Source organism: Paraphaeosphaeria sporulosa (assembly GCF_001642045.1).
Source record: "Paraphaeosphaeria sporulosa strain AP3s5-JAC2a unplaced genomic scaffold CC84scaffold_8, whole genome shotgun sequence".
NCBI classification, from domain to species: domain Eukaryota; kingdom Fungi; phylum Ascomycota; class Dothideomycetes; order Pleosporales; family Didymosphaeriaceae; genus Paraphaeosphaeria; species Paraphaeosphaeria sporulosa.
The window spans coordinates 1,881,781-1,903,915 of NW_017253367.1; the positions used below are offsets into that span (position 1 = coordinate 1,881,781).

Consider the following 22,135-nt stretch of genomic DNA (forward strand, 5'->3'; position numbering starts at 1 on the left):
GCTCGACGCCAGTTGGTAGATGTGTATAAGTGGCATTCTTGACATTCTTTTTCAGCTCAGCTTGGGCGAGTGTTCTTAAGATCTGCAGTAGGCCTCGAGCAACTGGTGATCTTGGCGGCTTCTTTTCACCTGATAATGCGAACGCACACTAGTGATCAGGTAGGTTTCACGTGGAATCTTACTCTAGACCTTTCTTTTTTCGTTTAAGATGCGAGTTTGCTCAAGACATGTGGCCGCCAGTTTTAATCTTATCGGTGTAGTTTGCCTTGGTGGAGCCATTGCCGTAGGGACTGGGCGAGGTTGGGATGTGTAAATTCAGCAAATCAACGAGGTGGTTGGACGCGACATCATATACGCGAATCAAGCTGGGAGCACTGATCAATGGTGGTGATGGGAACGCCAAGCGTAGTTGAGTGTCCGGATTTACTTTTTTTGATCCATCTGCGGGAAACAGCTGGATATCAGTTGCGCGAGTCTTGAACGACAAACCCTGCACTGGGAGGCAGCAGAGTAGGATGAGTGCGGACAGCATTGTCGCTCGCGTCTGTCGTGACTTCCTTTTGTGGGATTGTAACTAAGCTGCTACCTTGTACGCAGAATAAGATTGCGTATAGGGGCCAGGGACTCTGGCATTTCGCTACGCACGTATTCAATGACCGAGTACGCTTAGTGAATCTCCTATCCGCTATCTCTATTCATTGCCGGTTGTTGCATACGTGACATTACGCAGCTGTACACACAGTGGCATGTTGAGACCAGAAAATCCTCAACCTTGAGCGACAGTGAGAACACGCATCTTTGAAACTATGCTAATTAGGTTAGATAGGGTATCGAACCACCACTGAACGCCCGAAGTCGACCTTGCGCGGACCCATCACGAATCACTTGCCCTCCTTCAACTTCCTCGCGATAGACTCGCCCACACCCCTGAATGTCGCCTCCCCCAGAATCTCAAACACCGCAATATCGTACTCAAATACGCTCGCAATCCAATTCCGCAGATCTATCGCCGTTAGCGAATCCACCCCGTAGCTGTGAATCGGCCTCTCTGCCTCCATCTTTTCCGGCGGCATGGACGTGGTCTTCGCAACGCGTTGGATCAGCGCATCAACGATCAAGTGCTCCGCTTCGGATACGCTCGCTGCAGCGTCAATGCTATCCTTGAGATTCGCGGAGCGCGCGTTTGTCCCTGTATCCACAGCGTCGGCAGCGCCAAGGGAGTCGTCCATGTCGTAGAGGTTGAGCCACAGCGAGTGCTTCATGCCCTCGGGCACATCCTTGCCCTGAGCGATGCGCCGGCCGGGCGGCTCAATGCCAATGATGGGCTGGGCCTGCTCGACCGAGTTCACCGTCACCGCGGGGTCGCAGTAGTACTCGAGCAGCGCCACCAGTTCGCGACTAGTAACGGGGGTGTATTGCCCCGTCTGGATGAGGCGGTCGTACATGAGGTCCTGGCCTGCAAGCATACCGATGTCCTGCGCAGCGCCGTAATCCATGGCGATGGCCTTTTGCCCTTTGCCGTAAAGATAACGCGCGAAGTTATCTTGGTACGCATTTCCAGCGGAGTAGGCGCACATGGAGATTAGACCAGCCATGCCACCTACCGAGGCTGTCATGATGAAGAAATCGAGATCCGAAGGGAGCGCGGCATAGATGTTGTCGGTGCCCTGGACCTTGGCTGACGTTCGGTCCACCCACTCGGGGTACGACATGTATTCGAAGGATTTGTCCTGCAACATTGTCAACGATGTCGTTTGCACAGATCGGTTTTGATGCTTACCTTGCCCGATATCGCCAAGTGAACGCACCCCCGAATTGGTGGCATGCCCTTTTGACCGTCACGGACCGCTTTCTTCACTGCCTCAGCGTCGGTGACGCTGCATGTCGGCATCGCGAGAGTGATGCCCATGGCTTGCAGCTCGGCAACTAATTTCAGCGCCTGCTCAGTTCGAGGGCCAGAGCGTGAAAGAAGAATCATGTACTTCGCGCCCTTGCTTGCCAGCCAGCGGACTACCTGGACACCAAGTCCACCGAAAGCCCCCGTAAGAACATACGTGCCATCGGCACCGAAGGTATATGCCTCGGTCTGCAGGACTTTGGTCTATCGACACTTGTTAGTTTGCCAGAGAGAGAGAGAGAACGAAATGCTCCATTTACTCACCGAAATGCGATCGTCGCAGCCGAACGTCAATATCACTTTCTTGCCGTGCTCAACTTCACCCAGCCTCTCAAAGGCTCTGCCCAGGTCCGACGCGGGATAGGTATGAACATCGTCCTGCTTGACTGCAGCAGCAAGGTTGACTGCAATTTGCAGACTAGGCTGGAGAAGCCTAGGACGAGCCTCCGCCAACGCAGCGATATCCAGGTTGACGAACGTAAGATTGCTAGCCGAAAATGGTATTTTAGGCAGTTGTCCATCGTTGGCAACGTGTACGTACGTCCCAAAGGTCGATAGGACATCTGCACATGCGGGATCGGCCCGTGTACTGATCACAGCATCTGCTCCTTGTCCTCCATTGAGTGCTTTGAACTGGTGCTGGAAGGGTGTTCCGAGAACTAGCACGTGGCTCGGGGGCAACCCAGTTTCCTGTTCTAGCACAAGTTTTTCATTGTGGCTATGCGCCAGGACAAATACGTTCAGACCCAGCGAGTTGCTCGTTACCAACGCACTATGAAGAAGGGAACCCGCGCAATCGAGCAGTACAGCATCGCTCACTTCAAGCCTCGCAATGGCATGAAGAGCATGTGCAGCGGTGACTACATCGCTCGGAAGCGCGCAGGCCTGATCGAAGGAGATCGATTCAGGAAGGAAGACCACAGCATGCATTGATGAGCGCGCGGTGGAGCCACATCTTCCGCTAGCATACATCCAAACTCTCTGGCCTGGCTGTAGCTTGCACCCTTCACCAACGCGGGTGACTACACCCGCACAATCCCTTCCGAAAGCACGAGCTTCCGAACGTCCGATCGCGATGAGGTGGTCTTCATGGCTGAGACCGACGGCCCTGACTTGGATCTCTACTTCGTCAAAACCTAACGGCCCACTGAAATTCGCTGTAGTGGTGAAAGCGAGTGTATCGAGCTGCGCCGGCACATCAATATCCAGTTGTACGCTCAAGTCTGCGGTGGCCTGGCGCTGGATTGTACGCTGTGGGCGCATCCTGGATAGGAATTCCTGCCTCAGTGCAGGCTGCGGCACCACACGTTGTACATGGAGGTAGCCCCCTTTCTCGGTGACTTCATGCTCGTAATTGTCGGATGCATTAGTCACGTCGAGCACTTGAACAATTGCATCTGCTTGGTCCGCCGTCAGGATTTCCGATGGTTCCAAAGCCAGGTGTACGAGCTTGAGAAACGCAGCCTCCAGTCGGAACGATCGTGCGAAGCCATCAATCATCTGAAAGCCTGGTTGGTGGGGTTGGTCGCCACCGCCGCGAGAAACCCACACCAAAAGCTTAGCCTTTTTGAGCAGTTGCTGGAGGCCGTCGTACTGCTGTTCCGACATGCTAGTCATGAAAGGACCATCAAAGTCCAACAGAGATATGCACGTGCTTATCAAGATCTCGGACTCGGTCATCAACTCACTCAGCGCGACGATCTCGCTCTCTGTACCTGTTGTCGCGAGGAGTGTATTCCGTACGGTCTCTGCCGCACGAAGTTGAGCTGCAGACCCACTATCCACGATGAGTGAGACTGCTTGCTTGATGGTAGGTTTGGCTGCGACATCACTGGCAGCCGCCTGGCAGATGAGGAAGTCCATCTGATGCGCGTCGTCCATCTCGTAGTCCCGTAGCACTATGTCTGTTCCTGTAAACCCATTCTCCTTCATCAAGAGATCCCACTTCGGCTGATCCACCAAAGGGCACAGCCGGCGGTACTCTTCAACACCCAGCCACCATCCGGGGAAGACGCCAAAAACGAAAAAGTGGGAAGGGTCTTCAGGCGTGGTTGGCTCCTGCAGCAAGAGTCTACCACCAGGCTTGAGCAATCGACGTGTGTTTGCCAAAGTCTCTCCCAGATTCCGAGTAGCGTGGAGCACCGAGATGGCGATGATGATGTCGTAAGACTCAGGTCGGAAGCCCTGGCGTTCTGGGTCGTCTTCGATGTTGAGGATGTTGTACTTCATCTTGCTGCCGTACTGGACGTATCTGCTTTTGGCCTGATCGATGAAAGCCGGACCAATGTCCGTGAAGTCATAACTCATGCACCGCAAGCGCTTCGATCCGTCATCTCCTGGTACACTCAACGCCTCAAGAATGTATGAAGTAAACGTTCCTGTTCCACCACCAATCTCCAAGATTCTCAGATTTGGCCGCTTGTGTGCGAGCAGGGAGACATAGTGGACGAGACGCCTAAAGTAGACTTCCTTTTTCGCTTTCTCCTCGTAGTACAGGGGAAGAAGGCGATCCGGTCCGAAGAGGAGCTCATGCGGCGGTCGGTGATCGAGCACTATGTCAAGGAGGCCTTTGTTGACTTCCACTATCATACGACCTTCTGTACCATGTTTAAGAACTTCTTCCTCCAGTTCTGACAGGCTTGCGTCTGGGAGAACGATGTCCGGGCGCTGCCACAGCGACTTGGCCCATTCCACGTAGGCGCGCCCGTGCGGTGTCGACGGCGATAAATTCAGGGATGCTAAGCGCGAGTCTAAATTCTGTAGCGAGAGCAGGACGAAGTCTCGAATCGCCTTGCGCTTCACAACTGGATCGTACTCTGTCGGGAATGTTTTTGCAAGGTAAGCCTTGAGCTGCTCGGCATTCAGCATGTCAACATCGACTTCCGAACAAACGTAGCTCAAGACATGCTCGGAGCCAGGTTGCACCAGGCTCTTGTTGTTTGATGATGCGACCATGGTGAGCTCGATCCCTTCTGCCCGTAGAAGAGTCTGGCCAAAATCCGGGCTGAATACCTGGCACGAGCCTCTAGCGTGTCGCTGAGTGCGACTTTGCACTGTGGTGACTGCAGTGACAAGGGAATCTTGAACATTTAACCCCTTGTCAGACATCCAGAGGTTGTCGATCTTGGTGGGGATGAAAGTTCCAGGGCGATCTGTGCCGGCTTTGAAGAGAATTGCGAATTCAAGATGCATTATCGCGTCAAGCGTCGCAGGATGTACAATCGAGTCTTTACTTACGGTTGTCACCAACGGCTTGATGTGGCCTAGGACCTTTCCGTACTTCGAGTCGTGGTGGATGTCCTGAACAAGCTGAAATGCTGGACCGTATCCGTAGCCCATCTCCCAGAGATACTGATAGAAAGATTCGGTGTCAAGGCTCTCATCGCAAGTCAGGGATGCCTGGGATGCATCTAGGCCTGGGAGCGCATCGGAAAGGTCCCCAGCGGCCTTGAGATAGACTTGAATCTCGCCTCTGGAGTTTTCAACCCATCCATTGTTGCTTTGCACGGAGTATAGGATAAATTCAAACGCATGCTCAATGTTACCCGAGGGCCGCAGACCGATACGTGCTTCAAGCTCTCCTCTTGATGGTGGAATATTCAGAGCTGTGGAAAACGTGACGTTTCGGAGCTGGTAACCCTTAATCTCGCCGGTGGGTGCGACCATCTGGCGAGCTGCTTCGGCAGCCATCACGATCATACCGGAAGCAGGGTACAAGGTAGCGCCGTTGATCTTGTGATCTTCTGTCCAGGGAAGCTCCTTGGTGCGGATGAAGTACCGCCACTGCGGAGCGAGCGAGCACCAGTCCAGGGATCGTGAACCTAGGAATTCCTGATGGCCGTGTTCCTTGAGGCGATAATCCTTATTCATCCGGCTCTCATACCAGAATGTCTGGGACTTGTCGAATGGATATGCTGGTAAATTTGTGAGGACCGCTCGCGGAGTGCCAATAGGATCGTTGATCTGTCTCAAGTCTACATCGAGGCCTTTGCAGTGTAACCGCCCGATGAGATGATGTACGGTCTCAGCTGCAGACACATTGCGGGAAATAGCGAAGTCGTAATCCACTTCTGAGGCTCTGGGTGTCTTCTTCAATATGTCCAGGACTGGCCCTTTTAGAGCTGTATGCGGCCCAATCTCCACGAGCAGGTCTACTGCAGGCATCATGAGGTGGCTTCTGTCAAGCTTCTTGGTCAATGTTTTGGGTGAGACAGCGGTTAAGGCCTCAACAGCTTCATCAAAACGAACTGCGGAGACCATGTTGTCGACCCAGTACTGTGCTCGTTGTAATTGCTTTGCAGTGGCTATCATTCCCGTGACCGAAGACACCATTGGGATGCGCAGCTCCTGGACCTGCATCGCACCAATAGAATCGCCATATTCGGCCGCAATGACTTCCATTTGTGGTGAGTGGTAGGCCACCGGAACCCGTAGAACGCGATTAAAGACCGAAGCTTCATCCAGAATCGTCTCGAGGTTATCCACCTGATCGCTTGGTCCGGATACGGTTATGCTACGCGGACTGTTGTAGCAAGCTACACGCAATGCCCAAGGTGAAGCATTAGATCGAATGACCTCCTCGAGATAAGGACGTGCATCTTCTTCTGAAAGACCGACGGCGATCATGCTGCCGCGATAATCTGTCCGAGATGGCAGTGTCTGCGCATGATACCCACGCATGTACGCCAGCGACCACGCCGCCTCTCTTGAAATGGCGCCCGCGGCATACGCGGCGGCGATTTCTCCGGAAGAGTGACCCACGACCGCGGACGGCTTCACGCCGCAATGGGCCAGGAGATCAACCAACGCGACTTGTAAGACTGTACATAGTGTTTGCGAGCGGACAGGGTCGTCGAGTCCCAGCCTTGTGGTACTGGCGAACATCGTAGTGGTAGACCAAGGACATCCGATGCTCTTGAGGTGCTTGTCCGATCTTTTCACGCTCTCTGCAAACGTCGGGTATGACATCAATTCGCGGCCCATGCCAAACCACTGCGCGCCTTGACCCGTGAAAACAAAGCCTAGACGAGGCTTCTTGTCTTGCACTTTGCGAGGGACTGATGACCGCGAGCTGAGTTTCATCAAGTCCTCGGGACTCGTGACTGTCAGGCATGACCGCCATGGAAGGTGTGATCGTCTGCTGTCAAGCGTGTACGCTAGATCGCCGATGTGAAACTCGCGCTCTGTGAAACAACCCTGGTAAGTCGATAACACGCGCTCCAAAGCTTCCCCGGTATCTGCAGAGAAGAAAAGTGACCTAGGTATCTCAGGTTCGACTTCTGCCTTTGATCCATTGGTGTTGCCATTAGAAAGCCCATCGTTGCTATGCGAGAAGCGATTGTGGTTTTGCGCACCGTCTTTGAGGCCGTTGACGAGTATGGAAGGACGAACTACAGTTCGATGGTTTGCATGTAAGCCACGCAGCCGCAGATAATTATATGCATCATCCAGGACCACGTGGCTGTTGGAACCGCCAAACCCGAATGAATTGACGGAAGCTCTCCGCAAACCATTTGATGGCCATGCCATAACCCGCTCAGGAATCTGGATCCCAAGATACTCGGCGTCGATCTTTGGATTGAGACTTTCAAAGTCATAATTCGGCGGTATTAGTCCATTTTCCAGGACCATAACCGCCTTTATCAGACCAGCGATGCCGCTCGCCCCTTCTAGATGGCCAATATTGCTTTTCAGCGCACCCCTGCCTCGGTGAGTGAATGCACGAGTCATATGCTGCCTTGGCAACCTTACAGGATCAGTGGATCGGCTGGCGACCTGGCATCTTGAAAAGCTCGTCCAAGTGCCATAGACTCGATGGGATCACCCAAGGAGGTGCCTGTTCCATGTGTTTCGCAGAAGCGCGTGGGAATCATCGAGAGACCGCCCTTTCGATATGTCTCCCGCACGAGCTGCTCTTGGGCTTCGCTGCTTGGCTGTGTGATACCGGGAGTCTTGCCATCATGATTACATCCTGTCGATCGTATGACGGCTCGGATTGTATCACCGTCTGCGATGGCGTCGCTCATTCGCTTTAGCACGACTGTGCCAAAGCCTTCACCTCTTGCATATCCATTAGCTCGAGAGTCAAAGCTGTGTGACTGACCGTCTTTAGACAGCATATTTAGGTTGGTGAGCATAGTAAAATACTCGGCGGAGAAGGTAAGGTTGCAGCCCCCGACAAGGCTCTGGTGGTAGTTAGTATACCGTCTCTTTGGAGGATAGAAGGATAGGTGTCTTACCATCCTGGTAGATCCATTGCGGAGATTTTCGCAGGCTAGATCCAACGCCATACCACTACTTGAGCATGCAGAGTCCATATTAACGCTAGGGCCTTTGAGGTCGAAGAACCAACTGATTCGATTGGCGAGAATAGATGCCCCTGTGCCAGTGGCTGCATATGTTGGAATAGCAAGAGGGTCTTTGGTCAATTGGATCAAGTAATCCGTTGTAAAGCATCCAGTGTATACCGAAGTATTGGACCCAACCAAATCATGCATGGGTATACCAGCTGATCGAATTAGATATGGACTGGAGTTCTTCGTTGCAGGAAGTGTGCGCTTACCGTTCTCGAAACCGTGGTAAGCGGTCTCTAACAACAGCCTTTGCATAGGGTCCATGGCCCGGGCTTCTGTATGTGAAATGGAAAAGAAACCAGCGTCGAACGCTTGTATGTCATCTTTGATAAAATGCCCGCGGCGCATTGGTATCTGGTTGACATCGTCAATACCGCGTACGGGGAGCAATATGATGCTTCCCACTCACATCCCCACTCCTGTGTATCCCATCTTGGGAGAAAGACTCTATGTTGATGCGTTCTCTAGGAAAATCTGATGCTCCAGACCGTCCCTCAACAAGCATGTCCCAGAATGCATCCGCCGTGGATGCATCTCCAGGGGCCTTGAGCGAAAAGCCAATGATCGCAATTGGCTCAATAAGCCCGCCATCTACGACGTCGTCGAGCTCGTGGCCGTAATCCCCATTCTCAGAGGTTCTTTCGGGCGGCGTCTCAACATAAGGCATCACGATAGGAAGTGCTGAATCGAAGTACTGGATTCACTGATAGTCTGGGAGGGCAGTAACTCCACTTATTGATTGAAGCGCATGGTAAATTAAATCATATGCAATTGAGACCTATGAGATGCTTGCAGAGAAAGCGGGTACCCGAGGCACAATTGCGGCGTGGCCGCAGTACGCGGCTCTATATGGAAAGCGTCCGCGCGTCAATCGAGCAAGTGCGCTGCCGATGCCGACGTAGCAAATCCCGCTTCAATACCTCCCAGGGTCTGCTGTCCGTCGTCTCGACTTAAGAAGTGCGATAGATGTGACATCTTTTCCTCCCTACTGTCGCTTTGATCCACCCCACAATTCCGGGCCAGGTTGCCTTCTTGGGTTTTAGCGACTTAGTTTCGGCGTCCAAGCCCTTGTATTGCCTCTCTTCGTTAGTAAAGAATCAGTGCTGACTGCGACTAGGGGGCGCGGGTACAGCGCTACTGCGTGCCGTTCCCGCCATGCTAAGCAGGCAGTGAGGAGACTTGGCTAGGATCAACGATGGGATGGTACGTAAAGAATATTTAAGGGATCTTGTAGCAAAGCATACAAAGCTGTGGAATCGATCGCATATTCATCCATTCCCGAGACAACCGAAGACTCTCAAAATGCGCTTCTTGATGTTACATGGAGGCGGTACCAACAATCAGGTCCGTCTGGGTCTTTGTTCAACGCTCAACGACCAACGACTTCTAATATTGTATAGATCTTCGAGCTGCAGACAGGTATTCCCGAGCCGACAAGTGAATCCCTGATACTCCAAGCTTTGCTTACCCGCGCTTCCCGGTAGCTGCGATCCGCTATGAGCTTGGACTTCAGACTTCGTTCGAGTTCGTTGAAGGCTCCATTCCGGCGCTCAGAGCCCCAGGCATCGAGTCGCTTGTGAGGCCAGGAGACAATTTCTTCGTCTACTTTGTGCCTGGATCAGCCGACACAATCTTGAAGGCCGTGGATGATTTGCAAGGCTACCTGGACCAGGTATCGGCATTACCCGCCCCTCCCGCGCGTAATCTGACTTAGGCAGGACGGGCCGTTTGACGCCATCTTGGCGTTCTCGCAGGGGTGCAGCCTCGCTGCAACATGGTGTTATCGGGCGCAACAGCTGCAGCACATTCCAGTAAAAGGCATAGTCTTCTTTTCTGGCGAGCCCGCGCAAAGCCTTGCGGGTCTCGCACGCGGAGAGGCCCGAGACCTGGACCCTCGCTCCGAGGAAGGGGCTCTGCGCGTGCCCACAGCGCACGGTAAGTCTAGCCGGCCCTTGACGGCACGGCTCAATGGCTGATCGTGTGGCTTGCGAACAGTGTGGGGGGTGAAGGATGTCACGAACCCCGAGCGCAACAAGATGCTCTACGAGCAGTGCGATGCTGAGAACAGGGGTCCCGTGATCTGGCACCCAGGAGCGCACGAGCTCCCTGGCTCGGGCATGGACAAGGCTGTGCAGGAGGTCGTGCAAAGCATCCGTCGGCTTGTGGGGAGGAAGTGAGAGGCACAACACAATAGTGAGAAAGTAGAGCCCCAGGCAGAACCACGCCGCCGGCGTCTCGTCACGCCAGGCCGCACCTTCCTAACCTCACGGGCTCAAAAGGGTTGCCTTGGCTGCGTCGCTTCGGACCCTCAATTCGACTTTGTATATATCCAAGAGCTACCCGTCTTTCCCTGTTTCTGCTGGATTCACACCCTTCACTATGGCCCTTCAGCAGTTTCCTGACAAGTCCAAGTCCTTCAAGACCTCTGACGGTACGACATATACCTATGTGTCTGTTGCTGCAGAAAATCCTTCCAAGGCTACATTTCTTCTCCTCCACGGCTTCCCCAGTTCGAGCTACGACTGGCGCCATCAAATTCAAAGTCTGACGCAACTCGGTCATGGCGTGATTGCTCCAGATCTCCTTGGCTACGGAGGAACAGATTCACCCCCGGAGCTGGAAAAGTACAAGTTCAAGACGCAAGCTGGCCATGTCGCCGAGATTCTGAGAGAAGAGGGCGTAGCGCCCGTGGTTGGCGTCTCGCACGACTGGTGCGCCCCTTGAAAGCTCGTCGAAGCAATTTGCTGATCCTCCGACAGGGGCTCGGGGTTGCTTTCTCGCATTTACAACTACTACCCTGAGCGCTTGAAGGGGTTAGTCTTCCTCTCGGTACCGTACATGGAACCTGGCCAGTTCAATTTGGGTAGGTCGCTGAGCCGCAACAGAGAATTCGTTGCATTTCCCCTCCTTGAGCCCGAACGGACTTGTCCGATGCAAATCTCACATGCTGACGTTTGGAAGATGCCATCAACGGCCTTACCGAACAGGTTTTTGGTTATCCAGTGTTCGGATACTGGCCGTTCTTCAATCGAGACGATGCTGCGGACATTTGTGATAAAAACGTAAGTGCATCAGGTTCCATCCCTCACCAACATCGAGTCGAGAATTTATTGATGTGGTATCGAAACGCCCCTGGCTTGGCTCACGCGCCTCTAGAATGCATCGCTCACGTCGTTACTGTATCCAACCACTCCAGACCAGCATCGCGAAAACCTCTGCCCTTATGGGGCAGCGGAAGCATGGATCTCCTCCGGAAAAGTTTCGGAGCCTCCCAGTTGGTTTTCCGAAGCCGAAGTCGCTGCACACAACAAGATCATCGGTGATAAGGGCTTTTCTGGACCCTTCAATTGGTACTAAACCACATCTAAAGCAATGTGAGCTACAGCTGACTCCTTGGCCCCTTAGGTACAAGGTCACCATTCGAGGGTTGAACGCCGAAGATGAAGCTGCCGTCCCCGACGATCGTAAGATAGTCAGCCTACCGACCCTCTTTGTTAACTCGGACCAGGATTACATTACTCGTGCTGAGGTTGCTGGACAGATCGCGCAGAGCGGCAAATTGACAGATGTCAAGCTTGAGGTCGTGCAAGGAAGTGGTCACTGGATTCAACTTGAGAAGAAGGACGAATTGTTAGAGATCTTGAAGGCTTTTGTAGAAAAGCTCTAAGCGACCCCACGGGGCTGTCTCTGGAAGTTGCACTTCGACCTACCACTTTCTTACCTCAGATTGCGGGGATCAACGCCTGTGTACTCTGAAATCGATTGCCAACTTCCCAATTGCCATTTTTAGCCAGATTACAGACCTCTCACTGGGATGTCGCAATGTTCCCGTTGAACAATCCGCTTCCACAATGCCAGTGTCGAAAATCAACGCCCACGTGTCACCGTGAAATTAGTGCAGCGCTTGCCGATCCGTTTCATGCTCCACTGGTTGATACAGGGATGCTGATCCTATGGTCTTTGGTTACCATGTTTTTGCAGGGGTTTGGTATTTCCGATGCATGCCAATGCTGCACACAGCGTACGAGTTGACAGGCATTGTGAGCCGCGCACTCATTCGCAGGCTTCACCCAAACCGCCTCGGACATTTTAGGCTATAAAACCTCGCTGATTTCACAATATTAGGCCATCATTCATTCAAGGCGATTCTCAATATGGATTCCGAACGGATTCCTGCCGCAACCCGCTTTCCCACTGTCCCTCCCGCCTCGTTGTCCGCAGCCCAGAAGCCCGTACACGACCATGTCACTTCAGTCTCCCAGTACGTTTTTGGAGATAACCCACCTTTCGCGTGGGCCGACGGCGAGGGAAGCCTGATAGGACCCTACACTTCCATGCTGTAAGTCTGTCACATGTGGTGTGACCTCGCAGCCATGGCATTGCGCCACTATGCCCGTTCTTAGTTGCGGGGCCTTTGCATATGTAAGCCCAATGACCGCTAAGCGTGCTTGAGAAACAGGTACGCCCCGACTATTGGCACTGCGTTCTTTGACCACGCAATCAAAGTCGGTACCGATCAGCGACTACCCATACGTGTGAAAGAAATTGCTATTCTTGCGGTTGGGGGCCACTTCCAAGCTGCATACGAAAACTATGCACACGCGCGTCTTGCGAAGCTTTGTGGACTAAGCGATGAACAAGTGGCAAGTGCTCTAGCAGGACGAGATCCCATACAAGGTCTTGCTGATGCGGAAATTACTGCTTATCGGCTTGCTCTAGCGATGGTTAGTGGGAAGGGACCGGTAAGTGAGGAGATTTGGAGCCAGGTTAGACGCTATTTTGGGCAAGAAGAGAGTGCTGTGTTGGTCTTTCTAATTAGCTCATATGCTTACATCGCCATGGTGTTGAATGCCGGGGCCGTGCCAGCGCCAGCGACGGCAACGGCAACGGCATGAGCGGGTATGACGGTAAACTAGCTCCTCCCGTAGTCGCCAACGAGGCTGATTCGTGCCACAAACTGCCGTGCAGTGGTCCTTGATGTCCTTAGCCAATCACCCTAGCCTTTGTTTATCGGAATTTCCCTACAAATCTCCAAGATCGGACTGGTACCATCGAATTACGTGGTTCGCCGCCCCAGACCATCTTCGTCCCGAGGCCCGTTCCAGGACCCTCTCACACCCAGCGCAACCCCTGCTAGAGCAGGATTGCCGTGTATCTTGGAGGCTTGAGATCAGCACCTCTCGGGTCTAGCGACCGGATTCTATCTCGTGGGTTGCGTCGGACATGCAAACGCTCTGAATTGTCGCACGATTAGCACCCTACCATAGGCAAGGCTCATATCCGACCGGATCAGGTCTCCGATACGACTCCTCAGCCTCGTACAAAGCCTTAATATTCTACTGGTCACCCGTATTTCTGAGAATACGCAAGGCGCTCGGAAATTTTTCGCTGCGCATCATCCGGTCTCTCCATTTTGTGACCTGTGGCATTTGACTTGTCGGCCGCACGGTCTTGTCCATTTGTTTTTCTGAGAGACCACCTTCTTCCAGAGAGTGGGGCCGAAGCTCCCAATATCCACAATGCAGGACATGCTCACATCGCTTCTCGCGCACGGCGGCACTACCATCGTCGTTGCTTCGTTCTTTGCCGTACTGACCACCGTCGGCGTGGTACTGCGTCTGATTACAAATTGGAGCACAAAGGCGAAGTATGGCTGGGGTGAAGCGTGTATCATCACGGCGCTGGGCCTGTACTTTGCGCAATATGGTGTCCAGGTCCATGGCATCGTCGAGGGACGAAAGATGAAGAGTCTGATGGATCCGCATTTGACGACCTACCTGCGCGTAAGCATGCCACCACATGTCCGCCATCAAGAATGAGACTTACCGCTATCTCAGGCCGTCTACATCGCTGGAGAGTTCTATTTCCCTGTGATCTTCTTCACAAATATGTCGATTCTTTTCCTTTACCGACGACTTTTTCCGGTCCAGAGCTTCAAGCTCTTGACTACAATTTTGATGGTTGCCCATGCTCTGTGGGTTATTCCTGCCTTTGCTGCGGAAACAGCGAGTAAGTGATTACCTCGTTCTTCAGCTTTGCTCGCGGTCGTTCCATGAAGGTTGTACACGTCTTGGCAATGTCGTGCATCAGGCGTCTCTGCATGTTTCACACCCGCATTACATAATTATAGGACTTTGGCCCGTACTGCGCTGACCCATGCAGTGTGTTCTCCCCCCAGCGTGCTCTGGGAGGCACCTCTTTTGATTCCGGAGAAATGCTTCTTCTACAGCACCTTCTTCATTGTTATGTGCAGCGTCGAGCTGGTCCTGGATGTGTGTGTTCTTGCGCTGCCGCTGTTCTACGTGTCGCGCCTCAAGCTTCCGTGGCCGCGCAAAGCAGAGCTCTCGTTCATCTTCCTTCTCGGAGGGCTGTGAGTCCCCACCTCTTTCTCTCGTTGCGACGGAGTTGTTCGCTGACATACGGAAAGGGTCGTCATCACTGGGATCGTCCGCATCCTCAAGTCTGCTGAGGCTGGCGTCCAGGCTATCGACTTCGTCCTCGACATGTTATGGCTCGATGTTCACTCCGGTATCGCTATTCTCTGCGCGTGCCTGCCCACCTACCGCCCTCTCATTGTCCGGTCTGCTGCGTTCCTTTCTTCGCATGGAAGCAAGCTGTTCAGCTCGCGTGGCAGTTCCGCAGCAAAAAGCGCAGGGAAGAGCGGAAACTCGAACTCTACTGGAGGCAACGGTTTGAGCAATGGGACCATCGGGAGTGGTGGTGGCTACAAGAAATACGAGAAATTCGGAAGCTTGGAAGAGGTACAGCTAGTCGGACTGCCGAGAGGGGCAGACCGTGTGTAGGTTGTATCGATAGTTTGATTGGGTTGTGGCTGGGCGGCGTCGTTGTAGCATACCATACCATAAACGTAGGCAGGCGTTCTTGTTATTTATTACGATACCAATGGGAGAACGTTCTTAGGAGTCAAAGTTGACCAAATACCACTGGGAAGCTTTCAATTTATTGCCGCTAGACCGTCATCGTTTTCTATTATGAACTCAATAAGGCAAAAGGCTAAGGGCGGTATGAAATGGCTGGCATCTCTCTTAATGCTCCGACTGGGTCTACGCAGGCGAGAAGTCATTAAAGTCTTCCTCGAGCATATAGCAGCGCTGCGTAGCTTAATGAGGAACGTTGGCATTGGTCTGTTTGTAATAGTACCCGTAGTACCTCTAGATACACGAACACATTACCCACCATTGAGCCGCCGACATCTCAACCGCCATTCGACCAACTTCTTCCTCAAGTGCTCAGCACCGCCAAGCCAGCTCAATGAAAAAGGTTTGCCGCGTCGACCAGGAGTCGTGCGGACTCTGGCGACACTGCTGCGGTGATACCTTAAGAAAGGATAACATGTTGCAGTTACATTAAATTATCATTGTCTGTAAATTAATTTTAGAAGAACCAAAAGTTGCGTCGGTGGTTGTAGCGCTAGCTGTGCTGCTCAGATATGGATTCCCGAAACTCAGTTGCTGAGTACGCGTGGGACCGTAAGACTGGAGGCTTAGTCACCCCACATGCTGTGTAAGTTTCACAGTGAGATTAACGCAGGTCCGATTACGCCTGCTGCGCCAGGATGATCCAGGCCTGCTTCTTGGCTAATGCGGAAGGACGAAGCGCACTAGCCTCTTTAGCCGTTATTCAAACGAGCTTTCACCTCAGCGGATGCTACAGATCCAGCAAAGTACTTGCAGTGGCTTGAGAACATGGCTAAAGACGGCAAAGGCAATGACATCCCGCAGGACAAGATTGTTTTCTATACCAAGGGCACGAAAACAATGGCTGATGATTTTGTTGCAATTAACCCAGGGTACCATACCTTTGGTACTCTTTTTGAATCCAATGAATTCATGGATGACTGGGCAGGAACGATGTTCATAGGCTTTGAACCTGATCAAGTGAAGTCGGAAGCATTAGCTAAATACGCGCGCAATCCCTTCGTTTTTGGCGCGGCTAAGAGTATGTTGCCTGCTCGTGCAGATGCATTAACTAATTAAGGAACCGCTATTAGCGCCTCTGAAAACCCCACGTGGGCGCTTAAAGAATGGCCTTATATGCACGACACAGGAACGATTATAAAGAGATGTCCGCCATTAAATGGTTAGTTGCGAACGGAGCAGATACTACGCTTAGAAATTGCGATGGGGCAACGCCAGGGGACTTGTTACCTATCAACTGCAATGACACTGCAAGGTTACTGTAGAAAGTAGATTACTATTATTTTATATGCAGAACATTCCTAAACACTCAAGTTTTTCATATAGCTACGTACCTTACCTATCTCAAACGGGTATAGTAGTAATTTTTCGGCGATGGCGACCTGTGTAAAATACGCATCAGGGTGGTGACCGACGAAGGAGTGATCAATTCTTCCTCGAGTAGACAGCAACGCTGCGAAACTCAATGAAAATGAAGTTCGCGTCAGCCAGAGGTAGTGCTATCTGAGCGTACATTAGCAAAACCGAGTGAATGGGATTGAACAGCTGCGTACACTGGCGACACTGTGACCTCAACTGTGAGCAAGCCCAGTGAGAGGAGGCCGAGGTGCAAAAATGGGAATAATCTTGAATGAGACCGTAGTCTCGCTGCGTCGCTGTTAGCATTCCATGCAACTGACAGTTAAGAACAGTAGAGAACTCACTTTCAGAGATTAAACTGAAAAGAACAGATACTACACTTGATCTAAGCCAAAAGGCAAAGAGAGCTAAGGAAGAGAAGAGGGAACGGGGGAGGGCGCGTTTTAATAGGCTGTGGGCGCGCTAGTGCTAGCGCAGCCGGGCACAGACTGTCCGTGCGCTGGCACGACAGCACGTGAAGGTGGGAGTCCAGCCTGGTGAGGGACCAGCCTGATCGTTGACGTTGAGCTTTTCGATAGAGAATATATTTGCCTTACATAATCTTAAACCTTTGTTCTAGTGTAACCATGACGCAAATCAAGCGCCTCATTCTATGTTGCGATGGCACATGGAACGACAGCGTCAGTACGAACAACCCATTGACAAACGTAGCCCGCTTCTCCCGGATTATTGAGGAGCGGGCTGCAGATGGCGTGTTACAGATCGTGTATTATCACACTGGCGTAGGTGCCGGCACCTCAAAAATCAGCAATAGCATCGATGGAGCAGTTGGTCGAGGTAAGTTCCCGCCGTTTGCAGGTCGCTGGCCAAATCGGCGCATTCTGAAGCCTGGACATACAGGTCTCGGTGCGAACGTGCGTAATGCCTACAACTTCCTCTGCCAGAACTTCAACCATAAAGACTGTACCGATGAGATATACCTGGTTGGGTTTTCCAGGGGCGCGTTCACCGTCCGCTGCGTCGCTTCGCTCATAGATAGTATCGGCATCCTTACGAAGCCTGGACTATCGGGACTATACGATGCGTACGGCCTGTGGAAGAATCAGCAGGCCGATTCTGGCACTGCTTTGAAAGCCTTCGTGGAGCGTCTAGATAAAGCAGGGCTGACGAAAATTGGCATCAAGATCAAAGCGTGTGGTGTTTGGGACACGGTGAGCGCAATCGGCGTACAACTGCCAGCTTGGCTGCCTCAGCCGCCTCCCAGGAGGCTAGGTCACGTAGACAACAGAATTCCGCCATGTGTAGAGCACGCATTTCACGCCATGGCACTCAACGAACGTAGATCCGCCTTCTGGCCGGTACCGTGGTCCGAGCCCGGTGACAGCACCACGCTTCGGCAATGCTGGTTCCTGGGAGCCCATGCAGACGTAGGGGGTGGGTACGAGGATGCTGGGTTAGCAAATGTGGCGTTGGTCTGGATGGTTGCGCAATTTCAACACTTCACATCACTTGCATTCGATGTGACTGACCTGATTAATTTTCTAGTGACCAGGGAGATAACCACCGAGACCAACGAAGTTGGATTCTCTCTCAAGACAGCAGGCGTTGAATTCGCTGTCAAGAATGTCAAGGAAACGTGGGCATATAAAGGTGAAGCAGGTCAGTGTAATTTCTGATGAATCAACATCCAAATTCAAGTCTAAACATCAGTCAGGAAGAATTGCCAACTCATTCACGCTGATGTGGCAACCATTCGGCCAGCGCCCTCGTAAACCGGGTGTGTCCTATCTGACGAACAAGGTGCAACACAGTATAGGAATCAGGGGTGCGAAAGACGATCTCGGCCTGACGAGCAGTTCCACGCCGCAACGGGGGTTGAACGTTGGAGCCGTTGTTGAAAACGGACGAGAAGACAAGCATTTGGATACCCAGATGGCGCAGCCGCTGCAAGCAACATGCGACACGATCCACTTCACAGTGCGGGTTCTTTTAGCCAAAGAGTATCGCTCGTGCCATGTGCTGAGGAACTTCTACACAAATCTCAACACCGAAGATGAGCACCACGTCCGTTGGCAACGAGTCGGAGGTCAACATACGGGAAAGAGCATGAGGAAGAAAAAAACAGATACTGATTTGTCAATCGATGAAGCAACGGTCACAACAGAGGAGACACAGCTATTACGCCTTTGGCTAACAGCGGCCGGTACACGAGGAGGCACAAGGGCTTCAAGAAAGAGCAAGACCGTGACCCTCTCGCCAGACCCCAAGCTCGGTCTTCCAGTAGCCTTTGGGCCCATGGTCGATGCCGCTAGCTCTCACGCCGAGGAAATCACGGCGCGGGATTCGGAAACTGCGAAAAGTCTGCTAGAGGGCAGAGCAGATCCAGCCTCTGCCGATCTGTGGCTTCAACTGTACGCCCATCTCGATCAAAGCGTGAGGCCCACGTTGATGTACAACCCCAACTCTACTGGCTCTTCGTATTAGGCTGTGAATATAGCTTTCCTCATCGGGCTGCTTGGTGAACGGATCGTTAGGTAGAAACTGGCGTGTCCTTTTGCAGCAGAAGAAATGACTGGGTACTTGAGCTTGGACATATACCACATTGTCTGATGTCACCTTTGATCTGTACCCGTACCACGACACGGAAAATTCTGCGCAACCATCGATCATCAAACGCTTGCTCAACCCAAGCTAAAGCCAACCCTAGCATCTACCCACCCTTCACGATATACTTGTCATCCAACGTAACACCACCCAACACATCAATCAGCCCCTCATCGTACTCCGGCTGCACATCCCTCCCCTCCTCATCCAGACACCCTAGATAATTCGTAATATCGCGTCCATCGCTCTCCCTGACGTGGAAACCATTGCCCAGGAAGCTGAAAATATTGTCATCCCAGTAGTCAATCTCATAGTCCTCCCAACGCGGGGCCTCCAACATGCTCAGAAAATGCAACCTGGAGCCCGGCCAGATCGCCGCCTGCCCGTCCTTCCTCCCACCCTTGAACCACGACGCACACGGCGACGTCCATGCCGTGCGCTGCAGGAACAGATCCGCGTGCTGCCGGAACATGCGCGCCCTCTCCATCTTGGGCTTCACGCTCTTGATATTCTCACCCTGGACTTTTCGAATGGCGAGGAAGATGTAGCGCGTCCACTGCTCGATGAGCGGCATGAACGACCCGTGGCCCAGCGGCCCGTACGGCCCGCAGAAGGAGAAGTGGTTGGGGAAGCCGGGGATCGCGATGGACAGGTACGATGTCACGCCAGAGGGCGTGTTCCAGGCGTCGCGCAGGTCGGTGTTGTGCGCGATGAAGGGGAAGCGCGGGAGCCAGGTGGTGTCGAAGCCGGTTGCGCAGAGGATGACGTCGACGTTGTGCTGCTTTCCTTGGTGGTCCATGAACCCATTCAGCGTGATGGAGTTGATGGGGTCTGTGAAGATGGTCGCGTTGGGCGCGGTGAGGGCTTCGAGGTAGCCCGGTGCGGGGGTCGGGCGGCGGCAGCCGGGGTTGAAGTCTTTGGGTATGATTTTGTCTACAAGACGCGGGTCGTTTTTTAGTTTCGTGGTCATCTCTTGTGTGGAGTACGCGCGGGCTTCGGCGGCGGCGGGGCTACCTTTGAGGATGAACTTGAAGCGTTGATTGAGCTCGTTTTCGATTTGTTTGCGGTATTCGAGGTATTTCTTGGGGTTGTTTTGGAGGTACGAGAGTTGGGCTTCGCTGTCTGAGAAGAGTCAGGATGCAAAGGGTTGATACTAGCAAGGGGAAGTGCGGATTCACATTTGAAGTTTGCGCCCTGCTTGGCTGCCCATGTCTGCGCGAAGCCAGCGGTGATCCATATCGGGCTTCGAATCCAGTGATACAGGTGGTCCACTTTATTTTGTATCGCAGCGACGATCTGCACGCCGCTGCTCCCAGCTCCTATAACAGCGACCTTCTTGCCGGTCAGATCATATCCCTCCTCGTAGTTCGCCGAGTGCATCAGTTTCCCCTTGAACTCCTTCAACCCAGGAATGTCCGGCCACTTCCAGCTATTCAGCACGCCCCCAGCATTGATGAAGAACTCCGCTTCATCCTCAACAACCTCCCCGCTCTCCAAATTCCTCGCCTGAACTCTCCACTTCCCAATCTTATCATCCCACTCCACACGCTCAATCCTATGTCTCAGCTTGATATACTTCCCAATGAACCCATTCTCTCTCTCAATCTCCTTCAAGTACTCCCAAATCTCAGGTGCATAGCTATAGTAATGACTCCACAATTTAATCTTCCACGAGAACTGGTAGTTCACAGATGGAATATCGCACGCGCACCCGGGATACCGGTTCTCTAGCCACGTGCCGCCGATGTCGTGGTTCTTCTCGTAGACGACGATGGAGAGGTTGGTCATTTCTTCTTCAGCTTTTTTGAGGAAATTGAGGGTTGAGGCGCCGGCGCCCATGAGGATTACTCTGAGGGGTTTGAGGGTGCCGAGGGGTTGTTCGCGGATGCGGTAGCCGTGGGCGTCGGCGGCTGGAGGTGGTGCATCGCGGATGTTGGTGTAAGGTTGCTGGATTGGGAGTGTGGTGTCGTTTGTTGTGGCGTGTGACGAATTGGAGTCTGAATGAATGACCATGGCGATGATGGTGGTGCAAGACGTTCATGTGCACATTGGAAGAAGGGTGTTAAACGAAGATAGAGAGAGGTGACGGCTGCAAGAACGATGTGGAGCCTCTCCAATGGGATGCATAAGAATTGGTAAGCTTGATGTACTACCTCGGGAATACATAGTGAACCGTAAGAATTACTGGTGGTGAGGTCGTCAGTGATGATGCGGGGTAGGTCTGCGTAGCCGGCCCTAACAAGACACGAAGCACCTTTTTCATGCTGTTTGGTCTGAAGCATATTCGGATAGAACGAATACATGAGCATGTCTGTCTCGAATAAACGTACACATGTGGGCAAGCTTGTTCGTCCGGTTCGCCGCTACTTGCTGCCTTGGGTCTGAATCAAGCGGATCAGAGAGCCGTCTGGATCGATCAACGCGCCTATAGTCATGCCCGATTCCTCTTGCTTTGGTCGGTGGGTACGTGGAAATCCCGTCGTCTGCACGGGCACTCCCGCTCTGACAATTTCTTCGAAAAATGCGCCCACATCGTCCATCCTAAAGCAGCAGCTGAACCAACTGGTAGCAGGATCCAGCTCCGGGTGCGGAAAGAATTCAAGGACGAGACCGCCACGCTTAAGAATCATCCATTCTACATCACGCCACGATTCGGTGAAGCCGAATTGTTTGTAGAACCGGGACGTTGCGTCAAAGTCTCGCGACGGTAGGTTGGGGGTGGCGTAGTCTGGCATGAAGGCTTGCTGAGATTCGGATTCTTGGAAAGAAGTACTGGTAGCGAATGAATATTCACCTCAGGACTGGTCGCTGGTTCGGCGATTCGGGAGCTTTCTGAGGGTGAGTTGACAGTGATGATGCGGGGCAGGATTCAGTTGGCGCTGAGAGTGCATAACAACAGGACCTTCTTCGTACTGGTCGCGTTAGAAACGCCGGCCAAGATGACAACGATTTGAATTGACTTGACATGTGTCACTGGGGATAGT

The 22,135-nt window shown here is 52.7% G+C and overlaps 8 protein-coding genes across 8 annotated transcripts; 5 read left to right on the forward strand and 3 right to left on the reverse strand.

Moving 5' to 3' along the window:
• Positions 1 to 881: 881 nt before the first annotated feature.
• CC84DRAFT_1251427 (uncharacterized protein) lies at positions 882 to 8,917 on the reverse strand (the record flags this gene model as incomplete). The annotated part of the gene is made up of 8 exons (XM_018184330.1): positions 882 to 1,730; positions 1,781 to 2,101; positions 2,162 to 7,180; positions 7,271 to 7,598; positions 7,649 to 8,082; positions 8,137 to 8,405; positions 8,460 to 8,604; positions 8,660 to 8,917. 8 exons carry the CDS (start codon positions 8,915 to 8,917, stop codon positions 882 to 884), a joined length of 7,623 nt encoding a protein of 2,540 aa, XP_018033609.1.
• Positions 8,918 to 9,552: 635 nt separating this feature from the next.
• CC84DRAFT_1220126 (uncharacterized protein) lies at positions 9,553 to 10,427 on the forward strand (the record flags this gene model as incomplete). Its single annotated transcript, XM_018183139.1, has 5 exons — positions 9,553 to 9,594; positions 9,651 to 9,669; positions 9,735 to 9,922; positions 9,969 to 10,185; positions 10,246 to 10,427. 5 exons carry the CDS (start codon positions 9,553 to 9,555, stop codon positions 10,425 to 10,427), a joined length of 648 nt encoding a protein of 215 aa, XP_018033610.1.
• Positions 10,428 to 10,629: 202 nt separating this feature from the next.
• On the forward strand, positions 10,630 to 11,917 carry CC84DRAFT_1097396 (alpha/beta-hydrolase; the record flags this gene model as incomplete). The annotated part of the gene is made up of 5 exons (XM_018174710.1): positions 10,630 to 10,961; positions 11,010 to 11,113; positions 11,212 to 11,312; positions 11,407 to 11,600; positions 11,656 to 11,917. 5 exons carry the CDS (start codon positions 10,630 to 10,632, stop codon positions 11,915 to 11,917), a joined length of 993 nt encoding a protein of 330 aa, XP_018033611.1.
• A 386-nt stretch (positions 11,918 to 12,303) lies between these two features.
• Positions 12,304 to 13,201, forward strand: CC84DRAFT_963765 (uncharacterized protein). Its single transcript, XM_018187982.1, has 2 exons — positions 12,304 to 12,589; positions 12,710 to 13,201. Exons 1-2 carry the CDS (start codon positions 12,405 to 12,407, stop codon positions 13,143 to 13,145), a joined length of 621 nt encoding a protein of 206 aa, XP_018033612.1. The 5' UTR covers positions 12,304 to 12,404; the 3' UTR covers positions 13,146 to 13,201.
• A 132-nt stretch (positions 13,202 to 13,333) lies between these two features.
• CC84DRAFT_1261842 (uncharacterized protein) lies at positions 13,334 to 15,186 on the forward strand. The gene is made up of 4 exons (XM_018185102.1): positions 13,334 to 14,033; positions 14,088 to 14,259; positions 14,413 to 14,620; positions 14,678 to 15,186. Exons 1-4 carry the CDS (start codon positions 13,770 to 13,772, stop codon positions 15,051 to 15,053), a joined length of 1,020 nt encoding a protein of 339 aa, XP_018033613.1. The 5' UTR covers positions 13,334 to 13,769; the 3' UTR covers positions 15,054 to 15,186.
• A 1,987-nt stretch (positions 15,187 to 17,173) lies between these two features.
• CC84DRAFT_1251437 (uncharacterized protein) lies at positions 17,174 to 18,246 on the forward strand (the record flags this gene model as incomplete). Its single annotated transcript, XM_018184331.1, has 2 exons — positions 17,174 to 17,384; positions 17,448 to 18,246. The coding sequence occupies 2 exons, from the start codon at positions 17,174 to 17,176 to the stop codon at positions 18,221 to 18,223; spliced, it is 987 nt and encodes a 328-aa protein (XP_018033614.1). The 3' UTR covers positions 18,224 to 18,246.
• Positions 18,247 to 19,144: 898 nt separating this feature from the next.
• On the reverse strand, positions 19,145 to 21,339 carry CC84DRAFT_963779 (FAD/NAD(P)-binding domain-containing protein). Its single transcript, XM_018187984.1, has 2 exons — positions 20,330 to 21,339; positions 19,145 to 20,273 (listed from the first exon to the last, which is right to left on the reverse strand). The coding sequence occupies exons 1-2, from the start codon at positions 21,162 to 21,164 to the stop codon at positions 19,258 to 19,260; spliced, it is 1,851 nt and encodes a 616-aa protein (XP_018033615.1). The 5' UTR covers positions 21,165 to 21,339; the 3' UTR covers positions 19,145 to 19,257.
• Positions 21,340 to 22,043, reverse strand: CC84DRAFT_963778 (glyoxalase/bleomycin resistance protein/dioxygenase). Its single transcript, XM_018187983.1, has one exon. The coding sequence runs from the start codon at positions 21,884 to 21,886 to the stop codon at positions 21,515 to 21,517; it is 372 nt and encodes a 123-aa protein (XP_018033616.1). The 5' UTR covers positions 21,887 to 22,043; the 3' UTR covers positions 21,340 to 21,514.
• Positions 22,044 to 22,135: the final 92 nt, after the last annotated feature.

Bases quoted from the DNA above. Each gene is read 5' to 3' on its own strand.
- CC84DRAFT_963765 (XM_018187982.1), top strand. From the start codon at position 12,405: ATGGATTCCGAACGGATTCCTGCCGCAACCCGCTTTCCCACTGTCCCT. The intron at 12,590-12,709 runs GTAAGTCTGTCA...CTTGAGAAACAG, and splicing joins GGACCCTACACTTCCATGCT to GTACGCCCCGACTATTGGCA.
- CC84DRAFT_1261842 (XM_018185102.1), top strand. From the start codon at position 13,770: ATGCAGGACATGCTCACATCGCTTCTCGCGCACGGCGGCACTACCATC. The intron at 14,034-14,087 runs GTAAGCATGCCA...CCGCTATCTCAG, and splicing joins ATTTGACGACCTACCTGCGC to GCCGTCTACATCGCTGGAGA. The intron at 14,621-14,677 runs GTGAGTCCCCAC...ACATACGGAAAG, and splicing joins ATCTTCCTTCTCGGAGGGCT to GGTCGTCATCACTGGGATCG.
- CC84DRAFT_963779 (XM_018187984.1), bottom strand. From the start codon at position 21,164: ATGGTCATTCATTCAGACTCCAATTCGTCACACGCCACAACAAACGAC. The intron at 20,274-20,329 runs GTGAATCCGCAC...GACTCTTCTCAG, and splicing joins GCAGGGCGCAAACTTCAAAT to ACAGCGAAGCCCAACTCTCG.
- CC84DRAFT_963778 (XM_018187983.1), bottom strand. From the start codon at position 21,886: ATGCCAGACTACGCCACCCCCAACCTACCGTCGCGAGACTTTGACGCA.